Raw genomic sequence first — 27,187 nt, 5'->3', positions numbered from 1 at the left:
TGCTGGCACTTAAATTGTAAATGGAAACGAAGAGAGCACCTTGGATGCCTCCATTGTTACATGCTAATGAGGTGGCTCCACTCAAACAAAGACAGCGGGGAGATTAGCAGAGGGTGTGGCCTGGTCCCACACTGGGTGAGAAGTCTATTTGTGATGCTTGAAGTCCTGGGCTCTGAATTAGAATGTCTTCCTCTTCCCTACCTGGCTTTGTGAAACCTGAAGCTAGGCATTGCACTTCCCTGGACCTCTGTGGGGTTTGTTTGTTTTTTAGTAAAATGTGTATAATCAAGTCTAGGGGTGGCAACAGCCTACAATCTAACCAAAAAGAGACAAACCGAAGGCAAACCAAAAAGAGACTCAGATTTTGTAGATCTATGGTGCGGTCTGGGAGTCCAGTAAAAAAAACAAACAAACAAGAATACAAATTGCCCCGTGGTTCTGATGATCAGCCAGGTTTGGAGCCCTTTGGAACAGTGGAGGGACAGGCTCAAAAAACCGTGGTATTACAATAGTGTGATGAGGGGCTAGTGCCCTGGGGAGGAGTTTTTTAATATAATCTTGAGAGCTTCGGCCAGTGCAACAGGAAAGAGAGAAGCCAGGGTCCTGAGAACATGAGTGTGGAGGTCAAGGTTGAGTCAAAGTCCATACCCTGCTCAAGTAGCTGGTGGGTTGGGTACATGAAGAAGTGTGGGACATGAGATTGAGAAGGAAAAATTGAGGACAGATTTTATTTATTTATAAATATTTTTGTTTTTATTTATTTATTTTATTATTTTATTTTACTTTTATTTATTATTTTTATTATTTTTCCTCTATATTTCCTCTATTCCCAAGGTGTGGCTCAAATTCACAACCCCAAGATCAAGAGTCACATGCTCTACTGACTGAGCCAGCCAGGTGCCCCAGGTTTCAAAGGACTATCCTTGCAATATTGTGCTAAGGAATCTGGACTTCACTGCAGACACACCGAAGAACAGTGAAGATTATTTTTAAGTAGGCTCCACTCTAGGGGTGGTCTTCAAAGCAGGGCTTGCAAGAACTCTCCACCCTGAGATCACGACCGGTGCTGATATCAAGAGTCCAACACTTAACCAACTGACCCACCCAGGTGCTCCTAGTAGTTATTTTTATGCACATGATACCTTGATGGAATAGTGGATGAGGAGTTTGGCTCACTCATTAAATCAATGAGTATTTCTAGATTATTTTAGGCTTGCCAGGTGCTATTTTGGATCTTGAGGAAACATCAATCGATTTAACAAACAGACATACCTGTCCTCAAGGAGCTTACATTTTAAGAGAAGGAACTGATAATAAATAAGTGAAATATGTGGTATGTCAGATGACAACAGAGCAGTAGAAGGCAATATGGGGTGATGGGGAGTTGGGCAGAAGTAACAACTTTGTTTTTTTTTTTTTTAAGATTTTATTTATTTATTCACGACAGACAAAGAGAGAGAGAGAGGGAGAGACACAGGCAGAGGGAGAAGCAGGCTCCATGCAGGGAGCCTGACGTGGGACTCCATCCTGGGTCTCCATGATCACACCCCGGGCTGAACCCCCAGGCCACCGGGGCTGCCCAGAAGTAACAATTTTAAATAGTATGGGCAGGGAGGGCTGAACTGAGAAGGTTAGTATTTGAGCTAAGTCATTAGCAGGTGAGGGAGGGGCTTTTGGGGTAAGCACAGTTGCAAAGGCCCTGAGGCTGGTAAGTGTCTGGGATGGCCAGGGAATAACCAGGAGACCAGTGTAACTGAGCTCCAGTGAGCGGAGAAAGAGGAAAAAAGACCATAGCAGAGAAAGAAGGGTAGAGGTATATAAATCAGAGGTGTAGGATCCTGTAGCCAATGTAGGGATTCAGTTATTCCTTCCTTCTCTCTCTTGGGTAAATTACTAAATAATTCAGAATACAAGTGAATCTAAGTTGATCAGCAAGTTTAGAGCAGAATATGAAGAAGGCTGCCTTAAAACCTTCTTTCATTTGGACTATTCAAAAAGCTTTCTGTGGGGTGCCTGGCTGGCTCAGTCAGTAGAGGATGAGATTCTTGATCTAAGGGTGGTGAGTTTGAGCCCCATTTTGGGTGTAGGATTAAAAATAAAATCCTAAAAAATGCTTTCTGGGGGTGCCTAATGGCTCAGTCAGTTAGGTGTCTGCCTTCGGCTTGAGTCATGGTCCCAGGGTCCTGGCATAGAGCCCCATGTTGGACTTCCTTCTCGGCGGGGAGCCTGCTTCTCCCTTTCCCTTTGCCTGCCACTCCCCCTGCTTGTGCTCTCTCTCTCTCTGTCAAATGAATAAATAAAATCTTTAAAAACATAAATGAAGATAAATAAAAACAAAATAAAAAAGCTTTCTGTAACAATAGAGGCATGCCAGGTCCAAAGACCCAGAGGGGTCCTGCCGTGCTTTCCTGAAGATGCTTGTAGGGTCCATGGCCAGCGGGCTGCCCACTGCCCTGGAAAGCAAGGAACAGCAGGTCCAGGGTATGACTCAGAGGACTTGGGGGCAGGTAGGAGGGAGACTGGCACCTCAGTCCAGGGCTAAGAGCTGGGATGTGCTTCTTCTCTCAACCCACTCCAACTGCATTTGCGGAGAGAGTACTTGACTTTGCATAGGATAGAGATCAAACCTGAGCCAGGAGGAAGTACAAGCTGTTTATTGAGTGTGATAGAGTAGAGCAGAAAGAGTGTCTGGGAGACTTAAAAGGAAAGAAGAGTGAATCTCGTTATTGCTTAGGATTGGGGGTTTATATTGGAAAGGGGTCCATGGTATGTGTTCCTTCAGGAATCCAGGGTAGGGGGTTCCTGGGTGGCTTAGTCAGTTAAATATCTGCCTTCTGCTTAAGTCATGATCCCAGAGTCCTGCTCAGCAGAGAGCCTGCTCAGTGGGGAGCCTGCTTCTCCCACCCCCTCTGCAGCTCCCCCTGCTTGTGCTCTTTCTCACTCTCTCTCAAATAAATAAATAAAATATTTTTTAAAAAACCCACACACAGGGATCCCTGGGTGGCGCAGCGGTTTGGCGCCTGCCTTTGGCCCAGGGCGCGATCCTGGAGACCCGGGATCGAATCCCACATCGGGCTCCCGGTGGATGGAGCCTGCTTCTCCCTCTGCCTATGTCTCTGCCTCTCTCTCTCTTTCTGTGTGACTATCATAAATAAAAAAATTAAAAAAAAAAAAAAACCCACACACATAGGGACGCCTGGGTGGCTCTCTTGGGTAAGTGTCCTACTCTGGTTTCAGCTCAGGTCACAATCTCAGGGGCCTGAGATCAAGCCCTGAATCAGGCTCTCAGCTCAGCTCAGAGCTTGCTTGTCCCTCTCCTGTTCCTTCCCTCACTCTCTTTCTCTCTCTCATAAATAAAAATAAAATCTTAAAACACACACACACACACACACACACACACACACACAGACCTTCAGAGGCTCCCTGTGGTCTCCACACAAAAAAGTTTCATCTTAGCCTCAAGTACACTGGCATTTGTGATCTGATATCTTCTTAGCTACATTACTTAAGTTTTTTGTTTTGTTTGTTTGGTTAATTTTATTTTGTTGTTGTTGCTTTTGTTTACATAAGCTAATATAAGTTACTTTAAGAGGAAAAAAAAAAGAAATGTGTTATTAAGGAGAGGATGATCTCATGAACGCAGGGGTGGAATGAAGCTATACTTCAGAAAGGAACAGGAATCTGGGGTGTCCCGGAAGGTTAGGGAGGCTCTCGGTCTTTCCCCTTTGGCTCAGTGTTTTCCCCCACCTCTCTGCCGAGCACCCTGGTTGGCTCCTGGATGGGTGTAAGGGAAAGGGGTGCAGTCCCAACATCCAAGATAAGTGAGGATTTCTGGACCAATAAACTTGACTTCAGAAAGTTATACTCTATCATATTGTGTCTATGTCATTCATTTTTTTTCTTTTTTCTTAATTTAAAAAAATGTGTTTTTTAAAAGATTTTATTTCTGTATTCATGGAGAGACACAGGCAGAGGGAGAAGCAGGCTCCCTGTGAGGAGCCTGATGCAGGCTTTGATCCCAGGACCCTGGGATCATGACCTGAGCCAAAGGCAGACACTCAGCCACTGAGCCACCCAGGTGTCCCTAAAAAATATTTTTGATGAAAATGTAACAGTAAATTCCCCCCTTTTTTTTTTAAGATTTTATTTATTCATGAGAGAGAGAGTGTGAGGCAGAGACATAGGCAGAGGGAGAAGCAGGCTCCATGCAGGAAGCCCCATGTGGGACTTGATCCCTGGACTCCAGGATCACTCCCTGAGCCGAAGGCAGACACTCAACTGCTGAGCCACCCAGGCATCCCATAGTACATTCTCATTGTAAAAAAAAAAAAAAACTTAGAGCAATATGGAAGTACCCAGAAGAAAACTGAGTTATTTTTTCACACAGCTCTCTGCCCCCAGAGCCAGAGGTAAGTACTGTTAGGTATAGATATTCCCACCAGTCTTGATACATTTATATATGCCTATATATTTACACTACAGATATCTAATTTTGTTTGTTTTTTTAAGTAGGCTCCAAAGTGGGGCTTGAATTCATTGACCCTGAGATCAAGACCTGAGCTGAGATCAAGACATCTTACCAACTGAGCCACCCAGTCACTCCTAATTTTTTTCTTAAAGATTTTATTTATTTTTTTATTTATTAATTTATTCAGGAGAGAGGCAGAGAGGGAGAGACAGGCAGAGGGAGAAGCAGGCCCCCCAAAGGGAGCCCGATGTGGGACTCGATCCTGAAACTCCAGGATCATGCCCTGAGCCAAAGGCAGATGACCCAACCACTGAGCCAGCCAATCATCCCTAATTTATTTTATTTTATTTTATATTTTATTTATTTATTTTTATTTTTAAAAAAAATTTAAAAGATTTTATTTATTCATGAGAGAGACAGAGAGAAAGAGAGGCAGAGACACAGGCAGAGGGAGAAGCAGGCTCCACACAGGGAGCCTGACGAGGGACTCGATCCTGGGACTCCAGGATCACGCCCTGGGCTGAAGGCAGGCGCCAAACCACTGAGCCACCCAAGGATCCCCTTATTTTTAGTTTTTTATTGAATTTCGATTTGCCAACATATAGTATAACACTCAGTGCTCATCCAAAAATTTTTTTAATATAATGGTACCATATGAATTTTAATCAGCTTACTTTTTTCACTCATATTTTATAGGTTTTAGTGGGAGAAGTCAGTATTTTCCTAAATTTCTTAGAGACTTAGGGCCAGAGAGAGATGGCAGAGGGAAGACGGTACCATAGCTTTGGGATTCTATAAATTTTGGTCCATTGTTAGCCAGCATTTCTTCTCAAGTTGCTTAATGTTTATTTTCTTTATATTTTAAATTTTTGCTTATTTATTTAGTAATCTCTACACCCAATGTGGGGATTGAATTCATGACGGTGACATCAAGAGTCACATGCTCTACCGACTAAGCTAGCCAGGCACTCCTATTTACCTTTTTAAAAAATTGTTATAATCTGCCATCCATTACTCTTCAGTTAATTTTTCAAAGGCCTGGGCAACTTCAGTCCTCAGATTTCTTAAGTTTTGAGGATTTTAGATCCTTAAAAATCTCTAAGTTCCCATCATCTGGAAGTCTAAAAGGCCAGAATAACCACTTCTCTCAAGTTCTTAAGCCTATATAACCAGTTCTCTTAGGAGCCCCAAAAGAAAGAACTTTCTTTCCTTCTTTTTAAGATTTTATTAATTTATTTATTTGAGAGAGAGAGCATGGGCAGGGAGAGGGGCAGATGGAGAAGCAGACTCTCTACCAAGCAGGGAGCCAAACACCAGGGCTTGATCCTAAGACCCATGAGAGCAGACTTCGTCTGAGCAAGGAGCCTCATGCAGGGCTCCATCTCATGACCCTGAGATCAGGACCTGAACTGAAATCAAGAGTCAGACGCTCAACCAACTGAGCCAACAAGGCACCACAGACAGCTGGGATTTCTGAAATTGAACCAACACACAGGAAGGGTCTTCGGGCAATAACACTGCCTTTCTTCATATTTGGGTCATTCTTGCCTTTCCCAAACATATTAGACCATTTGGAGAATGGTAACAGGGTACAATAGACTGGAAGTTTATAAACAACTGAAATCTACTCTTCACAATTCTGGAGGCTGGAAGCCTAAGGTCAAAGTGCCATCATGGTCGAGATACGGTGAAAGCCCCCTTCCAGGCTGAGACTTGCTGCTGTAGCCTCACTTGGGGGAAGACACTAGAGTGTTCTCTAGGATTTCTTTTATAAAAGCACTAATCCCTTTTGTGAAGGCTTCACCTTCATGACCTAATTACCTCCCAAAGGCTCCACCTCCTATACTCTCACATTGTGGGTGTTGGGATTTCAACATGCAAATTTTCTGAAGACAGGAACATTCAGTCCCTAACACCAAGGTAAAAGTTTTAATGCAACTCAAGCAATGAGCTCTGATTTACCCCTTGTCTTTTTTTTTTTTTAATTTTTTATTTATGATAGTCATACAGAGAGAGAGAGAGAGAGAGAGAGGCAGAGACATAGGCAGAGGGAGAAGCAGGCTCCATGCACCGGGAGCCTGATGTGGGATTCGATCCCAGGTCTCCAGGATCGTGCCCTGGGCCAAAGGCAGGTGACAAATTGCTGCGCCACCCAGGGATCCCAACCCCTTGTCTTCTTAAATATTTCTCTCTTTTGAATTTAAAAATAAGTCTTGGGGCGCCTGGGTGGCTCAGCGGTTGAGCTTCTGCCTTGGGCTCAGGGCGTGATCCCGAGATCCTAGGATCGAGTCCCAGGTCGGGCTCCCCACAGGGAGCCTGCTTCTCCCTCTGCCTGTGTCTCTGCCTCTCTCTCTCTGTGTGTCTCTCATGAATAAATAAATAAAATCTTAAGAAAAAAATTTTAAAAAAATTAAAAATAAGTCTTATAGGGAGCCTGGCTACTTCATAGGGTGGCAATATTTTAGCCCATACTCTATCGTCAGTTCTGCTGGTCTAGAGACTTGATATATTTATGCCAACCTCAGTCACAGAAGACTGTTACATAAATCAAAATGCCAATTTATTACATTTTAGCCATTATTATACTTCTTACTTAGACAGAAACATAATTATGTTAGCTCTACCATTATCTATAGGTACCATATGATTAGGTCAAACTCCTTAGCAATTTAGCCCTGACTGAACTTTGCAGTTGGTTCCCATGTGCCATGTGTATACTTTCTTTTTCTTTTTTTTTTATGTGTGTACTTTCTATATGCTGCTCCCTTTATCTGGAATATCCTTCCTGACTCTTTATCATGCAAAATCCTTATATTAATTGAAGGTCCAGATTAACTATTAGCTTCTCTTAAAGTCTTCTCCTACTAGCCCTGCCCCTATGTCAGGCCATATTCATTGCTCCCAATCCTGAGCTAATATGGCCCTTATCTTAATAGATTATACTTTATCATATATTCATGACTGCCTCTCCCACTGGGTAGTGAACACCTTGAGAACCAGATGTCATTTTATCCATCAAGGTAACCTGGAATATAGCACACTGGCTAAGCACAAGACTTTGGGTAAATGTTGAACAGAATTGGACTTACTCATTTGTATTTTCTGCAATTATTTCTCTCTCTTTCCAAATTCTTATAAAAGTTAATTTTGAAAATGTCAACTTGTCTCAACTGTAATGAGAGGACGGGAGGGAAAGGGAGCAAGTTCATGCTGAGACTGAGAAAATCATATCCTTGGGGGCCAGGGATGGTGACTGGTATGGAAACATAAGTGAGGGACCCCGTAGGGAGGAAAAAACAGCGGGAAGAGCCAGATCAAATGACAAATGTTTCTTTCCACCAGGAAATTTCCTTTTCAGATCTCATCGTTGGTCAAATCTGGAGATTTCCGTATCTTGTCAATGGAGGGCCCCAATCCCCTGTGGGCTCTCTGTGTAGAGTCTCCTCTGTGTTAGTGTGCAAAGGGGCCAAGGTTGGCTTCCTGACCTGGGACCTGTCTCTGGTGGGATAAGAAGAATCAAGAGAAGAGTGTTGGTTCATGGTTGCCTGACACCTTACCGTCCTCATAGCTAAGCAAAATGTAAGTGCGATAATGTGGGAAAATGCAATAGAACAGATCTTTTTTTTTCTTCAAAGATTTTATTTATTTTTTCATGAGAGACATAGAGAGGCAGAGATACAGGCAGAAGGGATCCTGACTTGGGACTTGATCCCAGGTCCCCAGGATCACATCCTAGGCTGAAGGCGGTGCTAAACCATTGAGCCACCAGGGCTGCCCTAGAATAGATCTTGATGGACAAGGAAAAAAGGTGTCTGGAGAAAGAAAAAGCAGCCAGAGGCAGGAATCCGGCCTGACTTTGTCCTAGTGTCTCCTAATCTCATTCCCACAGTGGCTCAAACTGTTCCCCTGCTTCTCTATCTCCCTTCCCCTACTCTAACTCCCAAGTCCCCCACAAACCCTTGAGACTTGCTCCAGAGAGGGAATAGGGAGTTGACTGTGGAGGGCCAGGAGCCCCAGTCTTCTCTTATGATCTGTGTGGTGTTTACTAAGTCCCTAGCCTTGAAGTCATTTGTGGCGCTCTCTGCCTTACTGAAGAAAAATGGATTTTGCTTCAATTCCTGATTCCTGTTTAAATATTTAGTTTAATCAGCCCAGGCCCAAGTGCCTTTTCCATTTCCCCTGGTGCCTGGGAGCCATGCTGACATCAGCATCATAAATAATGCATCTGATCCCAGGAACATGCCACCAGCTGGGAGTCACACCATCCCTCAAGTCTCAGGGTCTGCCCTCTGCTGCAGCTGCTTTGGGAGAAGCTGGATTAAACGGAGAAGTCCATCTTGAACCTGAGGGCTTCTCCTCAAAGCTACTCCTCTGGATGGAGTCACTGTGTCATCCTCATGGCAGCCCAGATCTGAGGGACTATGTGGGGGTGCAAGGGTGTGTGTGTTGGTCAGGAGAGTGGGAGGAGCAGGAAGACGCAAGAACACCTCCACCCCAGAGTGTTCACACTCCACCTTTGAGGTTGCTCCGACCTGGTGGAGAGGCTTCAGGGCCACTTAGAACAGGTCCAACCTAGAGTCTGTGTGAATATAGAGGAGAGGATCAGGACACCAAATATAAGGAGGCAGCTGAGTTCTAGGGCAGAGGAATAAGGTGACTCCATGAAATGCGGGAACCTTCTATTCTCCCTCCACCTCCAGAGTTTTGGCTTGTAACATGGGCTCCACCTTCTATTTCAAGAACACAGTCTAAATTTCACCCCATTATACCCTAAGCCTGGGCGGGGGGGGGGGGGGGGAGTTCGGGCTTCCAGAGGATGCACACTTTTCTCCTCTTACAGAAAGGAGCCAATGATGGGATTTGGCTGGACAAGTCCTGGGTATCATTTGCCAAAACCTCAAAAAGATTAAACTGCCTCCGGGTACCCTCTTTTTGGAGCTAGCCCCTCAGCATTCTGATCTGTGCAATTAGATGGGAAGCACTGTGTTAGTCGCCATTAATAATATGGTCCTGGCCTGGCTTTGTAGAAGAAGCTCCTTGGGGCAGCTCTGTAATACTCATGCTTTTTTTCCTCCCAAACTCTGCAGAGATAAAAGGAAACATAAACAGCGATTTATTTATCCAGAAGTTCAAAGTATAGCTTTAAGCCCTTCAACATATTCCGTGCTTTCTGAAATCAAGAGTGCAAATAAACTTCCCTCAGTCTCTTTTAGAAAGGGCAGCTGCTATAAACCTACAGATAGAGATAAAAGGAGCTGATGAAAAGAGCAAACTCTAGTCTCTATCCCTCAGTTTGAGGGGTTCATAAGGCTCCTCTCTACGCCTGGAGTCATCCACTCTGTAGACTATCTAGGGCCAGAGCTCTGCTAATTCATTTTGGGCTGCTTAGATATCTAGAGAGTCAGGACCCAACAAAGGAAAGATGGCTTGCAGTTGGCCTCTGATGACTGGCACCTTGTCAAATTCACTGGTCATCGGTAGCTGTGGTTTGTCACAGTTGAACCCTTCCCTTATTCACTTGGATCCTGGAACCTGTATTCTTCTGGTTTTTCTCCTACCTACCTCACTGCTCACTCAGGCCGCCTCTGTGCCTCTCCTCTTCCTGGTTTACTACATGAGTAGTTCTCAATCTTGACTGTATATTAACATAACCTAAGAGGGGGGTGTCTGAGTGGTTCACTTGATTAAGCATCTTCCTTCAGCTCAGGTCATGATCTCAGGGTCCTGGGATCGAGCCCCATATCAAGCCCCACATTGGGTTCCTTGTTCAGTGAGGAATCTGCTTCTTCCTCTCCCTCTGCCCCTTCCCCTGCTAATTCTGTCTCTCTCTCAAAAAAAAAAAAAAGAGAATAACCCAAGAGGGGTGTCCAAGTGGCTCAATTGGTTGAGCACCTGACTTCGGCTCAGATTGTGATCCCGGGGTCCTGAGATCCTGAAATCGAGCCCTTAGCTAGGCTTCTTGCTCAGGAGTCTACTTCTCCTTCTGCCCTTCCTCTGGCTCATGCGCATGTGTGCGCTCTCTCAAATAAATAAAATCTTTTTAAAAAAATAGAATAACCTAAGTTGTTGTTTTTTTTTTTTTAAACTGGAAATCGGGATCCACTCCACATTAATTAAATCTGGATCCCTGGGGGTGGGGCTTGGTATTGTAGTAGTTCCTCTGGTACAGCCAGGGTACAGCACCTGCTATCAGTGCTGGCTTGCTCCAGGGCTCAGGCTTCTGCTGGCCTCTCCATCTACAGTCTTTGTCAGCTGATCTGCTCAATCCCCAGCTTCATGGATTGCCTACACAGATTTGCATTTTTAGCCTGGATCTCTGTGCTGAGTTCCCGAGCCCATATCCACTTATCTATAACACCTCCAAACATATCTACAAGCATTTGGAAGTACTAATGTCCATTGGTTTTATCCTCTCATTGCCTACATCCAAACCTTTAGCAAGAACCGTTGGCTCTGCCTTAAAAATGCATCTCCTTTGGGGTACCTGGGTGGCTCAGTTGGTTAAGTGTCTGACTTGATTTCAGCTCAGGTCGTGATCTCAGGGATGTGAGATCCAGCCCCACATTGGGCTCCATAGTTAACAGTGTGTCTAAGATTCTTTCTCTCCCTCTTCTTCTGCCCCTCTCCACCACGATCTCTTGCTCTCTAATAAATAAATAAATCTTAAAGAAAAAAGTATCTTCATTGGCCATGGAAGCTATGATTTTATTTCCAACATTTGTTACCTACTTCCTCCTTAAACTGTTAGCCTTCTTACTAGTCTCCCTGTTTGTATTCCCCAGTCTACTGCATAGCAGCTCAAGTGATTTTTTTTTTTAAACTTTCAAAAAGCTTTATTTCAGGCCATGCTATTACACAGAGCATCACTTACAACCAAGAAACCTTTTTTAAGATGAAAAAATGTAGTAAGTGGCTCATATCCATGGAATTCACTGTTCTTACCATATGCCCCATTACAAAGATGCAATTCACCTGAAAGAAGAGGTGAATGGCCCATGAAAAGCTGTTCAAGTACTAGAGGTAAAGGGGAAGAACAGCCTACATGATTAGGTGTTGTCTTACTTGGTAAAAAAATTTTTGCTGTCTTTTCTTTTTTCTTTTTTAAAGTAATCCCTATCTCCAACATGGGATAGTGATTTGGTATAAAAATCTTTTTTTTTTTTTTAATTTATGATAGTCACAGAGAGAGAGAGAGAGGGGCGAGCAGAGACAAAGGCAGAGGGAGAAGCAGGCTCCATGCACCGGGAGCCCGACGTGGGATTCGATCCCGGGTCTCCAGGATCGCGCCCTGGGCCAAAGGCAGGCGCCAAACCGCTGCGCCACCCAGGGATCCCGGTATAAAAATTTTTTTAAGTGGCCAGTATATGTTGCCATTTTCCCCATCACAATTACATACGGGTCTCAGAACCACAGATGGAGTTTGACGTGGTCTCTTTCACTATCATACCAATGAAACACAGGAGGAGTTTGGGTTTTTCATCAGCACAAATTTTGGATTGGTGAGGGTCCTGGGTAGCTAAGTCAGTTATGTGTCTGACTCTTGGTTTGGCTCAGGTCATGATCGCCAGGGTCATTCTCTCAGGATTGTGAGATCGAGATCCATCCCTGCATGGAGTCCTGCTCAGCGGGTGGTCTGCTTCCCCTCTTTTCCTCTCTCTCCTTGCCCCTTCCCCTGCTTGTGCTTGCACACATGCACTCTCTCAAATAAAAAAAGAAAAAAAAAATTTTTTTAGAGACACCTGGGTGGCTCAGTGGTTGAGTGTCTGCCTTTGGCTCAGGGCATGATCCTGGAGTTCCAAGATCAAGTCCCACATCGGCCTCCTGCGGGGAGTCTACTTCTCCCCCTCTGCCTATGTCTCTGCCTTCTCTGTGTCTTTCATGAATAAATAAATAAAATCTTAAAATAAATAAATAAATAAAATTTTTAAAATGAAAAAAAATTTTGACAGAGAGAGTGGGTACAAGCAAGGGGAGCAGGAGAGGAAGAAGCAGGTTCCTTGCCAAGCAGGGACCCCCATGCAGGAACCATCCCAGGATCCTGGGATCATGATCTGATTTGAAGGCAGATGCTTAATTGACTGAGCCACCCAGGCATCTCCCCCCAAATAAATTTTAGATTGGTGAGTTTTGAATTCCTACTATCCAAAGGAGACAACAGAGAACACAATCATGCTTTTTTTTTTTTTTTAAGATTTTATTTATTTATTTGAGAGAGAGTGAGAGGAGAGCATTAGTAGGGGGGGGAGCAGCAGAGGGAGGGGGAAAGGCAGGCTCCCAGATGAGAAGAAAGCCTTACGAGGGGCTCTGTCCCAGGACCCTGGGATCATGACCTGAGCTGAAGGCAGATGCTTAACCAACTGAGCCACCCAGGTGCCCCAATCATGGTTTTTGTTGTTGTTGTTGTTTTAAGATTTTATTTATTTATTCATGAGAGAGAGAGAGAGGGGGGCAGAGACATAGGCAGAAGGAGAAGCAGGCTGCATGCAAGGAGCCTAATGTGGGACTTGATCCTGGGACCCCAGGATCACACCCCGAGCCGAAGGCAGGCATTCAACCACTGAGCCACCCAGGCATCCCATCATGATTTTTTTTCCATCATTTTTTTTAAAGGATTTGTTTACTGATTTTAGAGTGGGAGAGTGTGAGGAAGGTTGAGGGGCAGGGAGAGGAAAAGGAGAGGGACAAGCAGACTCCTTGGTGAGTGGGGAGCCCGATAGGAGGCTGAATTTCAGTTCCCTGAGATCATAACCTGAGCCAAAATCAAGAGTTTGCCGCTTAACCGACTGGGCCACCCAGATGTCCCGACAATCACGTTCTTTTGAACTGGAAGTCATAACTACCCCTTTCTATCTGTGTTCTTTATGGCCTAAGTAATCTTTTAAAAACACCTAAATCAGATCTCCATCACTCCTGTGTTTAAAAACATCTAGGGGATCCCTGGGTGGCTCAGCAGTTTAGCACCTGCCTTCGGCCCAGGGCGTATCAACTGATTTCTTTACTTCTCATTGTCTGTCTTCCCCACTAGAATACAAGCTCCAAGGGTACAGGTATTTTGTCTGTTTCAGTCACTGGTATATCCTCATTGCCTTCAATAGTGCTTAATACATATTTGTTGAATGAAAGGGCATTTTTGTAGACAAGACTTATATTTTTGGTAGCCTCCACCACACCACCCACTATAGAAGTACGGATTGGGATCAGAGTAGCCAGAGTGCTTTCTGACAAAAGAACCCAATTAAGAGGTTAGTTGGTACAGCACCATATTGGTAATCAATTGCTGCTCCTGGGAATGTGTGACATCCTTCAGGTGTGTTGGTGAAGAAAAAATGTTGGGATGCCTCCACTGGCTCTTAGCTGGGGGTCATAGCAATCGGGGGTTCTTTTAGTACTAAGCCAACCAAGACAGCTAGAAGGAGAGACCAAGATGTGGTCAGCCGAGCTTTGTCTCAAGGGGTTAGACAGGATTAGATGAAGTAGTATTGGATCCCCTTCTTTCTCTGCCCGTCTCTCTTTTCTTCTCTTATTCTGTGTCCCCTAGTCTCTGCATTTAATGTTCGGTGTTTTCTGGCTGAATCTATGTTTACTTAAAGTTGAGTTGTGGATACCATCTGTATTAGTTTCCTAGGACTGCTATAACAAATTACCACAAATTGGGTGGCTTTAAACAACAGAAACATATTTCCACACAATCCTGGAGACCAGAACCCAGAAAACAAGGTGTCTGCGGGGTTGATTCCTTTCAAAGGCTCTAAGGGAGAATCTGTTTCATGTCTCTTCCCCATGATCTGGTGGTTGCTGGCAATCTTTGGCATTCCTTGGCTTCAGGCTGAATAACTCCAGTCTCTGCCTCCACCTTCACATGGTTTTTCCACTCTTCACTCTGTGTCTTCTGTCTCTCATAAGAATACTTGTCATTGGAATTAGGGCCCATTCTAGTCCAGGATGACCTCATCTCCAGATCCTTAACTTTATTTCATCTGAAAATACACTTTATCTAAATAAGATCCGATTCACAAGTTCTAGGTGGTCATATCTATTGGGAAACCACCATTCAACCCATTATACCATCTTAGAGACAAGAAAGTAAGTAGGAAATAGCCAGATTTGCTTTTTCAGACTGTATCCTTCCTTTCCTTTTTCCTTCTTTCTGGCTTTCTGTGTTCCTTCTTCCCAAGTCTGGCTGCTTTTTCAGAGCTGAGAGCAGAACTCTCGAGCTCTGTCTGAGAATTTTGCTCACTGACCCTTGTGAGATGGTCAGCCCTGGGCACTCCCCTTCGTCTTCACTATCTGTCTTGGTCAGTGACTTGTGTGGCTCTCTGCCCATGCCCTGCCTGTTTGCACATTTGGACCTGGACTCTGATCTCCTGAACCTGGACCTGCTAAACCTGTTTTTACCCAAGCTGAAGGACTCAGGGAACCTGCTTCTTCCCCTGGGGCCAGGGTTTGGTTTATTCCTTAGACAAGACAGACTGGGCTGTGTGCAGATGGTGACACAGAAGAAGATATTTCCAGCCCAGATCTCTTTCCTAAGCTCTAGGCCTACTCATCCACCTCTGTCCTAAAGAGGAAACATCTATCTGGATCTTTCCAAAAGCACCTTGAACACAATCCATTTAACACTGAACCTGTCAACTATCCCTCCTCCCCCCAAATTGCCTTCCCTACAGTATTTTATTTGTTTTATTTTTTAACTTTATTTTTTGAGATTTTTATCTTTTAAAGTAATCTCTATACTCAACTTGGGGGTTGAGCTCATAACCCTGAGATCAAATGTCACATTACTCCTCCAACTGAGCCAGCCAGACAGACCCAGTATTTTATAATTTTTTTCATTAATTAATTAATTATTATTATTTATTTATTTATGATAGACAGAGAGAGAGAGAGAGAGAGAGAGAGGCAGAGACACAGGAGGAGGGAGAAGCAGGCTCCATGCCGGGAACCTGATGCGGGACTTGATCTTGGAACTCCAGGATTTTGCCCTGGGCCGAAGCAGGCGCCAAACCGCTGAGCCACCCAGGGATCCCCTCATTAATTAATTTTTTAAAGCTTATTTTGTGGGCAGACCTGGTGGCTTGGAGGTTTAACGCCACCTTTGGTCCAGGGCATGATCCTGGTGACCCAGGATCAAGTCCCGTATCGGGTTCCCTGCATGGAGCCTGCTTCTCCCTCTCCCTGTGTCTCTGCCCCTCTCTCTGTGTCTGTGTCTCTCATGAATAAATAAATAAAATCTTTAAAAAACAAGTTTACTTTGTTTTTAGTAATCTGTACACTCAATGTGGGGATTGAACTCACAACCTTGAGATTGAGAGTCTTATACTCTTCCTGCTGAGCCAGCCAGGTACTACCTCCCCTACAGTATTTTAAACTCACCACATCATACCTCTCTCTACCCAGTTACTCATAACTTGGTGCTACCTTTTCACTCTGTGCCTCCCCAGAGCCACTGGGTCACATAGCCCCCACCTCCTAAGTCTTTCTCAGATCCTTCTACTTTTTTCCCATCCCACTGCCTCTACTCTAGGTCAGGCCATCATCCCTTTTGCCAGCCTACCAACTGATCTCTTGCCTAGACTCTCTGCCCTGTCTAATCCCCTTTACTGAAGCCTGAGTCATTCCTATAAACAGTTCCTGTAATATCCCTTAGACATTCCCATTGCCCCTTAGAATTCTCTTTCCTAACTCCACGCCCTGTACAGTCCAGCCATCAAATTCATAGCACTAGGCAGGCTAAAGGGGAAGCTCTAAGATCAACTAGTTCAACCTTCCAGGAGTTCATGCTTGTCCCCTTTGTGACTTTTCTGCTACCTGGAAGCAATGTTGTCATCAGAGTAGGAACCTCCTTGTGGAGGCAACCCAAGGGCTGAGCCAGCTCCCCTTTGAGGGCTCGAGAGAACCATGAAATCCTAAATGCACATTTCCAAAAAAGACCTTCTGGGACTGACCCTGAGTTTCATGTTTTCAGCACAGGGACAGATGGAAGGAGAACCTCCCTCACAGGAGAAACTACCAAACTCCTGACTCTGGTTTTCTTTCCCTCAGGGGCTCGCTTGCTTTGATTCTTGCTATTTTACCCTTACCTTTCTCCTAGGATACATTCCTCCACCTTTAAAACCCAGACTTCCTTAGAATAGCTGAGACAGGCTTGCCTCTTTCCAAAAGAATGTTACTAAATAAGTTTGCGAAAGATAAGAAAAAAAAGAGAGAGATGAATCATAGAAAACACAATAAAATATAGTCCTTTATTCAAAGCCTGGCATCTACTCTCAGATTAGTTACATTCTATACCCCCCATCCCTCACAAAAGTTCCTTTCCTGATATCACAAAGCTTCCAGACCCTTCAGTCAGCTCCGCAGAGCCTGTTCGAAAACTCCATCCTCAGATTATGACAAAAACCAACTCTGTCTCATCTAACGTTTTCCTGAACATCCATTTCTCTTCAGCTAAATGGTAGGATGCTAGAAACTGACACAAGGAATGTCTTGGGCCTTTAGGAAATCTCTTATCCTGATTCTTTAATCACAATAGCCGTGCCAGGAAATTTTACCCACAGGAGGCTGGATGTGCCCTGGGATTTCTGGCATGGTCTGAGAGACATGTCTTCTTTATTTTTATTTTTAAAGATTTATGTATCATGAGAGAGAGAGAGAGAGAGGCAGAGACACAGGCAGAGGGAGAAGCAGGCCCCTATAGGGAGCCCGATGTTGGACTCGATCTCAGGACCCCGGGATCATGCCCTGAGCCGAAGGTAGATGCTTAACCACTGAGCCAGCCAGGCATCCCAATAAATAAAATCTTAAAAAAAAAAAAAAAAAAAAAAAAAGTACTGCCATATGGGAGGTTAGCAAGTGTTTGGAGATTAAAAGAAACCCTTGGACCAGACAAAGGGTGGAAAAGTCTTAATCTTCAAAGATGGCAAAGGCACCTCCACCTCCATAGGCTGCATGGTTCAGCTCACAACCATGCCATCAACCAGACCTAAACTTCACTCCTACTTTGGCTATTTAGCTTTAAAACCTTGAGCAAGACACTTAACCCCTCTGAGCCTCAAATTCTTCAAAATATGATTACGGACTGACACCTATAGCAAAGGCTTGTGCTAAAAATTTAAATATATAAAGTGTTCATCACATGTCAAGAGCTTCCTACATATTAGGTCCCTTCTCTCTATGCCAGCCATCCTCATCACTAAAGAAGAGATGTTGGGGATTCCTTGCTCATTTACTTAAAAGTAATGGGCACTTTATTTATTTATGATAGGCACACAGTGAGAGAGAGAGAGGCAGAGACATAGGCAGAGGGAGAAGCAGGCTCCATGCACCGGGAGCCCAACGTGGGACTCGATCCCGGGTCTCCAGGATCGCACCCTGGGCCAAAGGCAGGTGCTAAACCGCTGCGCCACCCAGGGATCCCTGGGCAAACACTTTAAAACTTGTGATGCATTCCTTTGTAATTTATGGTTTCCAGAGGCCTGTTCACTGGAGAAAGGCTTCCTGGTTTAGAGAATTCTAGGCCAGAGGAAAGGGCAGAATTATAATCCCAATACTGCTGGATGACTCCAGGTGAATTATTCAATCTATTTGTCAGCACAGAAATGGAGAGAGTGATGTCAGATATGTCATAATACGTTTTCTGTGGGATCTCCAGTAAAAGGATTATGGTAACAGCTAGTCAGTGTGCATAACAGAACACTTCTGCTTTTTTCTCTGGGTCAGAAGAGCTGACACAGGTTCACACTGTACACATGGTGTAAAAACCCTTGGGAATCTGAAACTTTATGGAGTTAATAAAAAACAACAGACACCTGTTATTTGCATACTGCTCTATGCTGAATAGTTTATAAAGCATTTTCATATATTGTCACAACTGATCCTTACCCCACCTGTGAAATGGAATTAATGTTCTCATTTTGTACCTGAATAAATTTGGGTGACACACATCATCAAGGTAATTCAGGCAAATGTGCTTTATTTTTTACCTTGCCTCAGCTATATAGAGCATTATTTTTTTCACTTTAATAATTTGTGATCATGGACCATCACATATGCCATCACCATTCAAACACAACACAATCTTCTTTTCTGGGGACACTGCCCATCCCTGCACAGATCCCATACCCAGGGTCACCAACATGTAGCTGTAAATCACCAGAAACTCCACAAACAACTCACAACAGTGAGGGATCATCTTACCCTTGATTATATAATGATGTCTGGAAGTAGTTTGGAATGGATTGGCTTTTTATTTTTTCAATTTAAAACAAATTTTTATCAAGGTTTATTTGAGAGAGCGCTTGGAGGAGAGGCAGAGCGACAGGGAGAGAGAATCCCAAGCAGACTCCTCACTGAGCATGGAGGGGGTGTGTGTGTGTGTGCCTGGACACCGCCTCCAGATAATGACCTGAGCCAAAATCAAGAGTCAGGTGCTGCTGGCTTTTTAAAAAGTTGTTTGCATTCATTTGGGGGATTGCCAGCTAAGATTCAATTCAATTTGTTTTTTTGTTTGTTTCTGTGAGGGAATGGAGGCTGAGAATGCTGGGATTGCCTAGAGAATTGGCATGGGAAAATAATGATTCAAAAGCATTAGGCACATAACTAGTTAAAAGTCCATCAACAGTAAGGGGACTGAAACCATCTCCCCCTTTGTGGAGAGGGGGTGGGAATGGCGAATAGGTAGGGTCCCTTTCCTAAGGGCCTCTTTTCCTGGCAGGGCGGCACTGGATATAGGGCCTGTCTAGAGGCCAGGCCTCCGCTGGGAGTGGGTTCTGTTCAGCCCAGGTGTGGGGTGAACTTGATAGACCTGTCAATGCAGTTGGGGTGACTTGGGAGGGGGTCAGTGTTTTTGGACTTCTCTCCAGCTAGCACGCTCCCTGGGGAAGCTGGTAGCACCAGGGTCCTCCTGGCCCCAGGGTATGCAGGTTCCATCACCACCATGAGGCAGGCGCTCTGCTGGGCGCACTTATTTGTTTCCAAGTGTTTGCCCTGAGGCAGGCGCCCACGTGCTCAAGGTCTTGCATACAAGGGCTCCCCAGGGACGGAGCGAGGAGGAAGACCTGTCTGCGGGTGGCCAGGTGACAGGGTACGGTGGCTGGGGCTGTGTGGGCTCGGGAGAGCCTGAGCCCCTGCCCCCACCCCAATTCTCCCACCGCTCCAGGTCCGCATTTGCCACTGCAGGCCTCCGCTTCGGCCACGACCCTTGCCCTGGGGTCGCCCACCTCCGGCGAGGGCCCCCAAGCCGCCGCCTCCCCAGGTCCCCGCGGGCCCCGCAGCGACCTCCCCCGGCCCGGCCCGGCCCGCTCGGCCCGGCTGGCCGGTCGCTGGGGGCGGGAACCTGCCCCCACCCCGCGGCGTCCCCTCCCCTTCGCTTCCCCCTCCCCTCCCTGCGGTGCCTCCCTCCCCTCCCCCCCGCGGCGAGGCGGCGGCGGCGGCGGCGGCGGCGGCGGCGGCGGAGGCTGAGGCGGCCGAGGCTGAGGCGGCGGCGGCGGCGGCGGCGGCGGCGGCGGCGGCGCGGCGGGCGGGGCTCGGCTCGGGCTCCGCGGGCGGGCGGGCGGACATGGCGGCCAACATGTACCGGGTCGGAGGTAGGAAGGCTCGGCCCGACCCGGCCCGTCTGGGAGCGGGCTCCGGGAGTGGGGGGTCGGGGCGAGTTCACCCTAACCGCCGGGGGCCGCGGGCGCGGGGGGCAGGGGCGCCGGGGCCCGCAGGAGGGGCCGGGGCTCCCCACCCGCGCCACCCGCCCCTCCCCCGGCCGTGGCCCGCCGGGGGCCGGCGCCCACCTTCCCCCTCGCTCGCACCCCCGCTCAGTTTTCTAGGGCCGGCCGGGCCTGTACTTGGGGGTGTGAATTCTCAGCTGCCCCCCTCCGAGACGCCCCCATTGGGTGTCGGCCGTCGAGCCCCCAGTGGGGTGCTCTTTCCCTGCGTGGCTTCCAGGCAGTGGGGGGGTTGGAGAGGATGGGGGACGCCCCCCCGCTCTACTCCTTCACCCCTTCAGTTGGGAGCGGGGGGTGGGGGCGATGGGGGCTCAGCCAGGCACAGCTGGACAGGCCTGTTGGCGGGGATAGGGCCCTTCACCTCTCCTTCCTCACTCCCCCCTCCCGTTTCTTGCCCAGCCCCCCCAAGATGGGGCGTAGTGGGGCCAGGGCACCGCGGCCAGAGGTGGGGAGTTGAGCTCTGCCCGGACGTTTGCTCTGGTGACTGCCTTCTCAGCCCTCTGCAGAAAAGAGAAATAAGGTCAAACAAACTTTCTCCCTACTCACGACGCCCTCCTCCCTCTTTCTTGGTAGAATAATAATTCAGATAAGTGGCGTGTTTGTGTGTGAGACTTGGTCTTCTCTGCTCATTAGCTGAGCTCCTGATGGATGGTAGTGGGAATGGCCTGGCCAAATGAGGCCACTTTGCAGAAGAGAGACGACGGAAAGAGCCACTAAGATAGACAATAACAATGCAGCCCAGCCTTTCAAATAAACACACAGTGGGAAGTTTCCAGTGAGCCTATTACAGGAGAGGAAAAGCCACACTTGAAAATTTTTATCTTTTTTATTGAAAGCCTGCGGTGATTTTTTTTTTTTTATAACAAGACCCCAAATGGATCTGTATTAAATATGGTAAAGAGCATAACAAAATCCTGATAACCATCTCCAGAGAGCTCTGTCTCTCAGAAAGGGAATCCCCTTTCATGCCCCCCCCCCCCCCAATCATCCCAGATAGAGCTGTGGAAGTTTGTCAGTGTGCTTCCTCTTACCTATTCTGCTCACCTGATTTTTTTTTTTTTTTTTAAGTTGGTGATTGAAATGTACTTTGGGCTGCTAAGCTTTTCAAGATGCTCTGAATTTGTCTTAGGTCAATAGTTTTATGTGAGAAGCATACTCCAGGGTAAATTGGATTGGAGGGGAAAGATGTGGAAGCAGTTATAGCATGAAAGACACATGTTTAGTCAGCCCTGACTACTCGGTGATGAGGAGTCTTTTTGTTTATTATTAAAGAAGTGATGTGTGGCATGAAAGGCTCAGAGAGCTTGATAAAACATTAATTGTTAAATGAAAATTTCAGGAAAATAAGGGTCTGTGAATAGTAGGCATGAGAAAATATATTAAGGTTGTATTGCTAAATTTGCTTTTAACCGGGAATGAATTATGTGCTTCATTTTGAATGTGCATTGCCTAATATAGAAAGTCATAGACTGACAAATGTGAACTTTCTGTTGAAAAGATTAAGGTCTTTACTTCCTTTAATTACAGATTATGTCTACTTTGAGAATTCCTCCAGTAACCCGTACCTAATCAGAAGGATAGAAGAACTCAACAAGGTATAAACGCTAAGTGTTCTTGATTCTAATATTAAAAAATAATTGTTTTCCATTGACGAGTAATTAGGTAAAGGGCATAAGAGGTGATTTTACTTTCAGTCCTGGACTCTTTGAAACTAGAGATTGAAGATTAGAGAGTTATGCAGGATTCTGAATATTCTTTTGCTTTTATAATTACCTATGATATTAAATGTTACTGAATATTTAACATCTGCAGATTTCTGGGATGCCTGGGCTCAGTGGTTGAGCATCTGCCTTTGGCTCGGGGCGTGATCCCAGAGTCCCAGGATCAAGTCCCACATCGTGCTTCCTGCATGGAGCCTGCTTCTCCCTCTGCCTACGTCTCTGCCTGTCTGTGTGTCTCTCATGAATAAATAAATAAAATCTTAAAAAAAAAAATCTGCAGATTTCTTCACGTTGCTCAGATCTTCTCGGAGCAGGTCACTCTTGTAACTGTCCCTTTTTATATTTAGAGTCATAATTGTATTTCTTTCAGGGAATTATTTTTTCCTCTTTCAGCTTTAGAAAGAGGAAGCTAGGAAATGTATTGAAGCGAATTTGTAAAATTTTGGACTCGGTCAACTAATAAGAATACAGTTTTGTTATAATGTAAAGTAGCTTCCTACTTTAGGCCTGACAGCAGAAGCTTTGTGACTATTTGCAATAGGTGAGCTTATTATAATGGTAGCATATGAAAAGCCATAAACTATATGAACCATGGATTACTAATGGTGCTCTGGTTTCCTCCAAACCAACTTTGAAGATTATTTGTTTTACTTACGAGAGTTCATAGTGTTAGAATGTCGGAAGCTGTCTTGCTAATACCTTTCCTCCAAAGTACCTTCTAGAGACTGGGGAAGTTCTGAGTCCCAGGATGTAAGATTTGGTTTAGGGCATTTCTGGTTTATGAACCCTGAGATCTTGGTTTGCTTCTGGAGACATCCCCATGGACCTTACATCTATAAAAATTCTGTTGTAGTTGAGACCACCACCATCAAATGAAGAAAATGACCTCAGGATTAGATCAGTCTGTTGGTGGGAACAGTTGGGGTGTCATTCTGATCTTTTTTTTTTTTTTTTTAAAGATTTTATTTATTTGTTCATGAGACACACACACACACACACACACACACACACACACAGAAGCAGAGACACAGGCAGAGGAGAAGCAGGCCCATGCAGGGAGCCTGATGCAGGACTTGATCCCCGGTCTCCAGGATCAGGCCCTGTGTTGAAGGTGGCGCTAAACTGCTGAGCCACCTGGGCTGCCCTCATTCTGATCTTCTCTTTTATTTTAGTGATGTGTAAGAGTGTAGGCAACTTGAAACTGTTTATGAGTTTATTTAGAAAATTAATTAGGATACAAAGAGAAGTGTTGGCCTATGAAACATATTCTCTGGCTGCTCCCTATCCCTCTGACCTCCACTCTTACTGCTCTCTGCCTTGTTCATTTAGCTCCAAAGACAGTAGACTCTTTGCTGTTTTCACATACACGTACCTCAGGACCACCCCACCAAGTTGTTTCTAATTCCCTGTACCTTGCTCTACCTTGCTCTTTTCCATATCATTTATCACTTTCAAATATAGTTAATTATTGTGTTTGTTTTCATTGTCTGTTTTCCCGGACTAGAATGTAAGCTCTGTGTGTAGTGATCTTTTCTGTTCACTAATGCATCCCAAGTGCCTTAGAGTAAGAGACTGGCACATAGTTAAGGCATTCAGTAAATATTTATTGAATTAATGAATTTCTCACACGTCTGACGTTAAACAAGAGCCTTAACATAGGGAATAACAGAAGTCACTTCTTTTGGATAGAAAAGGAAAGGATTTTAAGGACATTGAAGTTGGGGACGCCTGGGTGGCTCAGTAGTTGAGTGCTTGCCTTCGTCGCAGGGAGTGTTCCTGGGGTCCTGGGATTGAGTCCCACATTAGGCTCCCAGCATGGAGCCAGCTTCTCCCTCTGCTTGTGTCTCTGCCTCTCTCTCTCTCTCTCTCTGTGTGTCTCTCATGAATAAATAAATAAAATATTAAAAAAAAAAAAGACATTGAAGTTTAAGCCTAAAGGATGAGAAAGAGGTAGCCATGGGAGAGATGCCACACTAGCGTTCCACATAAAGGCCCTGAGGGATCAGAGGTCAAGCTGGCAAAATGGGGAAAGTTAACATGATGGAAAATCCAAATAATGAATTTAAGAACACCTTTATACTCTAATTGATAAACCAGGATAACAAAGGACATTAACCTCGGGGTACCTGTCTTGCTTAGTCGGTAGAGCATATGACTTGATTTTGGGGTCCAGCGTTTAAGCCACATGTTAGGTGTAGACATTACTTAAATAAAAAAATGAAAGAAAAAAAGGAACATTAACCTATCTCATTAAGTATCTTCTTGAAGTTTATTTATATATCTTAATAATCTCTACACCCAGTGTCGGGCTCGAACTAAGGACCCTGAGATCAAAAGACTCTGAAATCTATTTTTTTTTTTTTAAATTTTTATTTATTTATGATAGTCACAGAGAGAGAGAGAGAGAGAGGCAGAGACATAGGCAGAGGGAGAAGCAAGCTCCATGCACAGGGAGCCCGACGTGGGATTCGATCCCGGGTCTCCAGGATCGCGCCCTGAGCCAAAGGCAGGCGCTAAACCGCTGCGCCACCCAGGGATCCCAAGACTCTGAAATCTAAAGTCAATTATGCTCTACCATCTGAATCAGCCAGGAGCCTAGGGCCCCTATTAATTATCTTCTGAATAGAATGTGTTTTTGTAACAAAATTCTTAGGATAAGCTGTCAATCACCATTGTTATAGACAATTCACTTTTATAGAATGGTTTCTGATTTTTTAAAAAAAATCCTATTTGAAATATTACTTGTTCAATTTGAAAGCTGGACTACAGTATTATTTTTTAAATTACAGTAATAATTTTTTAAAAAAGATTTTATTTATTTGACAGCACAAGCAGGGGGAGCAGCAGGCAGAAGGAAAGGGAGAAGCAGGCTCCCCGCCAAGCAGGGACCTCCCCCACCCCCATGCGGAGCTCCATCCCAGGATCCTAGGATCATGACCTGAGCCTTAGGCAGATGTTTAACTGACTGCACCACTGAGGTGCTCCAGATTATTTTTAAAGATTTTATTTTTAAGTAGTCTCTACATCAAACATGGGGCTCAGACTCCTAAGCCCGAGATCAAGAGTTGCACATTCCACCAACTGAGGCAGCCAGATGTTTCTGATAATAGATTTTTGTCTCAATTTTTTTTCCTTAAAGTTTCAGGAACTTTTAGGTGCAAAAATAATTATCAGTCCATGAACACAGTTCAATGTTGATTATATTATGTTCCCTTTTTTCCTCTCTCCTAATTTGTACACAGATATTGTGAAGATTATTTTCTGGAGGACGAATATAAGATTTAAAATTATGAAAACAACTTTTGGTAAATTTTATTTAGTCATTGTCTAGGTTGGGTGTTGCTCCTACCTTTTTTTTTTTTTTTTTTTTTAAGATTTCATTTATTTATTCATGAGAGACAGACAGAGGCAGAAACATAGGCAGAGGGAGAAGCAGGCTCCCTGCGGGGACTCCAGGATCACTACTGGAGCCAAAGGCAGCTGCTAAACCACTGAGCCACCCAGGCACCCCTCCTTCTACTTCTAAAGATTATGTTTGCATGCATGGTGAGAGAGCTATGTGCACATTATAATGGTATAGTCTCATGAGGTTTTGTAAGTTCAGTTTGCAGAAAAATTGGCATATTACTTGCTATTTCTTTTGGTTTTGTTGCATATGTTGTATAATTTGTTGTGTACCTTCATATTCTGTGTATTTTATTAGCTATCTGACTTGCTCTGAGATTCATTTTACTGTTTCGAGTCTTGCGGCTTTTGAATGAGGAGAGGGGAGTCACTAATTTCTTTGAGTGTCTGATGACACCCTCTGCCTCCGTCTACATTTGCACATAGAAGAATTTGCACATAATTTCAGGAGATTCCCTCATAAAAGCCAAGACCCCTCCTGCCATTTGGATTCTCTTGGGAATAAAGACAGAAATTGGGAAAGGAAAGTCCCTTTTCCTTTAAATAAAATAAATAAATTTTATTTATTCATGAGAGACACACAGAGGCAGAGACGCAGGCAGAGGGAGAAGCAGGCTCCCCACGGGGAGTCTGATGTGGGACTCGATCCCAGGACCCTGGGATCACACCATGAACCAAAGGCAGACGCTCAGCCGCTGAGCCACCCTGGCATCCCGGAAAATCCCTTTTCATTTGTTCTTTATTTTAGACAAACCACAGACTTTCTGAAATGGAAGTGTGTGTGTGTGTGTGTGTGTGTGTGTTGGGTTTTTTGTTTTGTTTTTGTTTTAATAGTGTACTTCTAAGTCTGAGATAGAAACAGACATGAATATGAAGTTGACTAAAATGAATTTAGAGCTTAAAGAAAAGCCCCTTATCGCTGGAGGATGTTTTAGTAACTGTGCTTCACAGAATAGGGATTTAAAAGGCTGCAACCTAAGTAGAGAAAAGAACACAGCAAAGAAATTAACGTCCATTGTGGCTGCTTTTTTTTTTTTTTTTTTTTTTTTTTTAAATTTTTTATTTATTTATGATAGGCACACAGTGAGAGAGAGAGAGGCAGAGACACAGGCAGAGGGAGAAGCAGGCTCCATGCACCGGGAGCCCGACGTGGGATTCGATCCCGGGTCTCCAGGATCGCGCCCTGGGCCAAAGGCAGGCGCCAAACCGCTGCGTGTGGCTGCTTTTTTATTTTAAAGATTTATTTATTTGATAGAGCATGCACGTGTGTCTTTGGGTGGGGCAGAGGGAGAGACAATTGCCAGCAGACTTGGAGCTTGACACATGATCTCACAACCCTGAAACCAGCCACTTAACTGCGCCACCCAGGCCCCCCTTTTAAGATTTTATATTTAAGTAATCTCTACATCCAGTGTGGGGCTTGAATTTACAGCCCTGAGATCAAGAGTTACATGCTCTACTGACTGAGCCAGTCAGGAGCTCCTAACCTTTAGAGGTGAAACTATATGTAGTGAAAGATTTTTTTTTGTGGTGAAAGATTTTTAAGAATGTTCACTATCTCAGATACTTTTATAAAATTTTTTAAAAAGTAGAAAAATGAAATTTAAAATAGACATATAAAAACACAGGCTTTCGTTTTTCATTATTAGGTTCAATAGATTAAAATTAACTACTAAATGCTCTAACATACACTCAGTCTCTGTTCTCATTTGATTACACAGCAACAGTTGTACACCGGGCCTTGGACCACAGTTTGAGTAGCTTAACTTTAGAGGCATGCTTGAAAGGGTGTATTTGTATAGAGGAAGAGGAGTACTGTAGTTATTAACTACCCAATAGCCAAGTGTATGCATCGTTCAGAAGAGACTATTTTGAACTATGTT

At 44.8% G+C, this 27,187-nt stretch overlaps 1 protein-coding gene across 12 annotated transcripts in view; it reads left to right on the top strand.

Annotated features, from left to right (window-relative positions):
- The window catches only part of MTA3 (metastasis associated 1 family member 3), a 313,378-nt gene that overhangs the window by 25,625 nt on the left and 260,566 nt on the right, over window positions 1-27,187 (top strand). For 3 of the 12 annotated variants that reach the window (XR_013349328.1, XM_077843425.1, XM_077843424.1), the window contains exons 1-2: window positions 19,939-20,049; window positions 21,706-21,773. Coding sequence is in view for 7 of the 12 variants with exons in the window: in XM_077843425.1 (XP_077699551.1) it covers window positions 20,022-20,049; window positions 21,706-21,773 (96 nt within the window). In the remaining 5 variants the exon portion in view is untranslated. Of the gene's footprint in view, window positions 1-19,557; window positions 19,623-19,937; window positions 20,050-20,504; window positions 20,699-21,705; window positions 21,774-27,187 lie in introns of those variants that run through there. The other 9 variants (XR_013349329.1, XM_077843428.1, XM_077843429.1 and 6 more) reach the window with 6 other exon arrangements.

The sequence above is a fragment of the Canis aureus genome, chromosome 12, assembly GCF_053574225.1.
Source record: "Canis aureus isolate CA01 chromosome 12, VMU_Caureus_v.1.0, whole genome shotgun sequence".
NCBI lineage: Eukaryota > Metazoa > Chordata > Mammalia > Carnivora > Canidae > Canis > Canis aureus.
The sequence above is the reverse complement of the archived record's forward strand: the minus strand, read 5'-3'. Positions and strand labels throughout refer to the sequence as shown.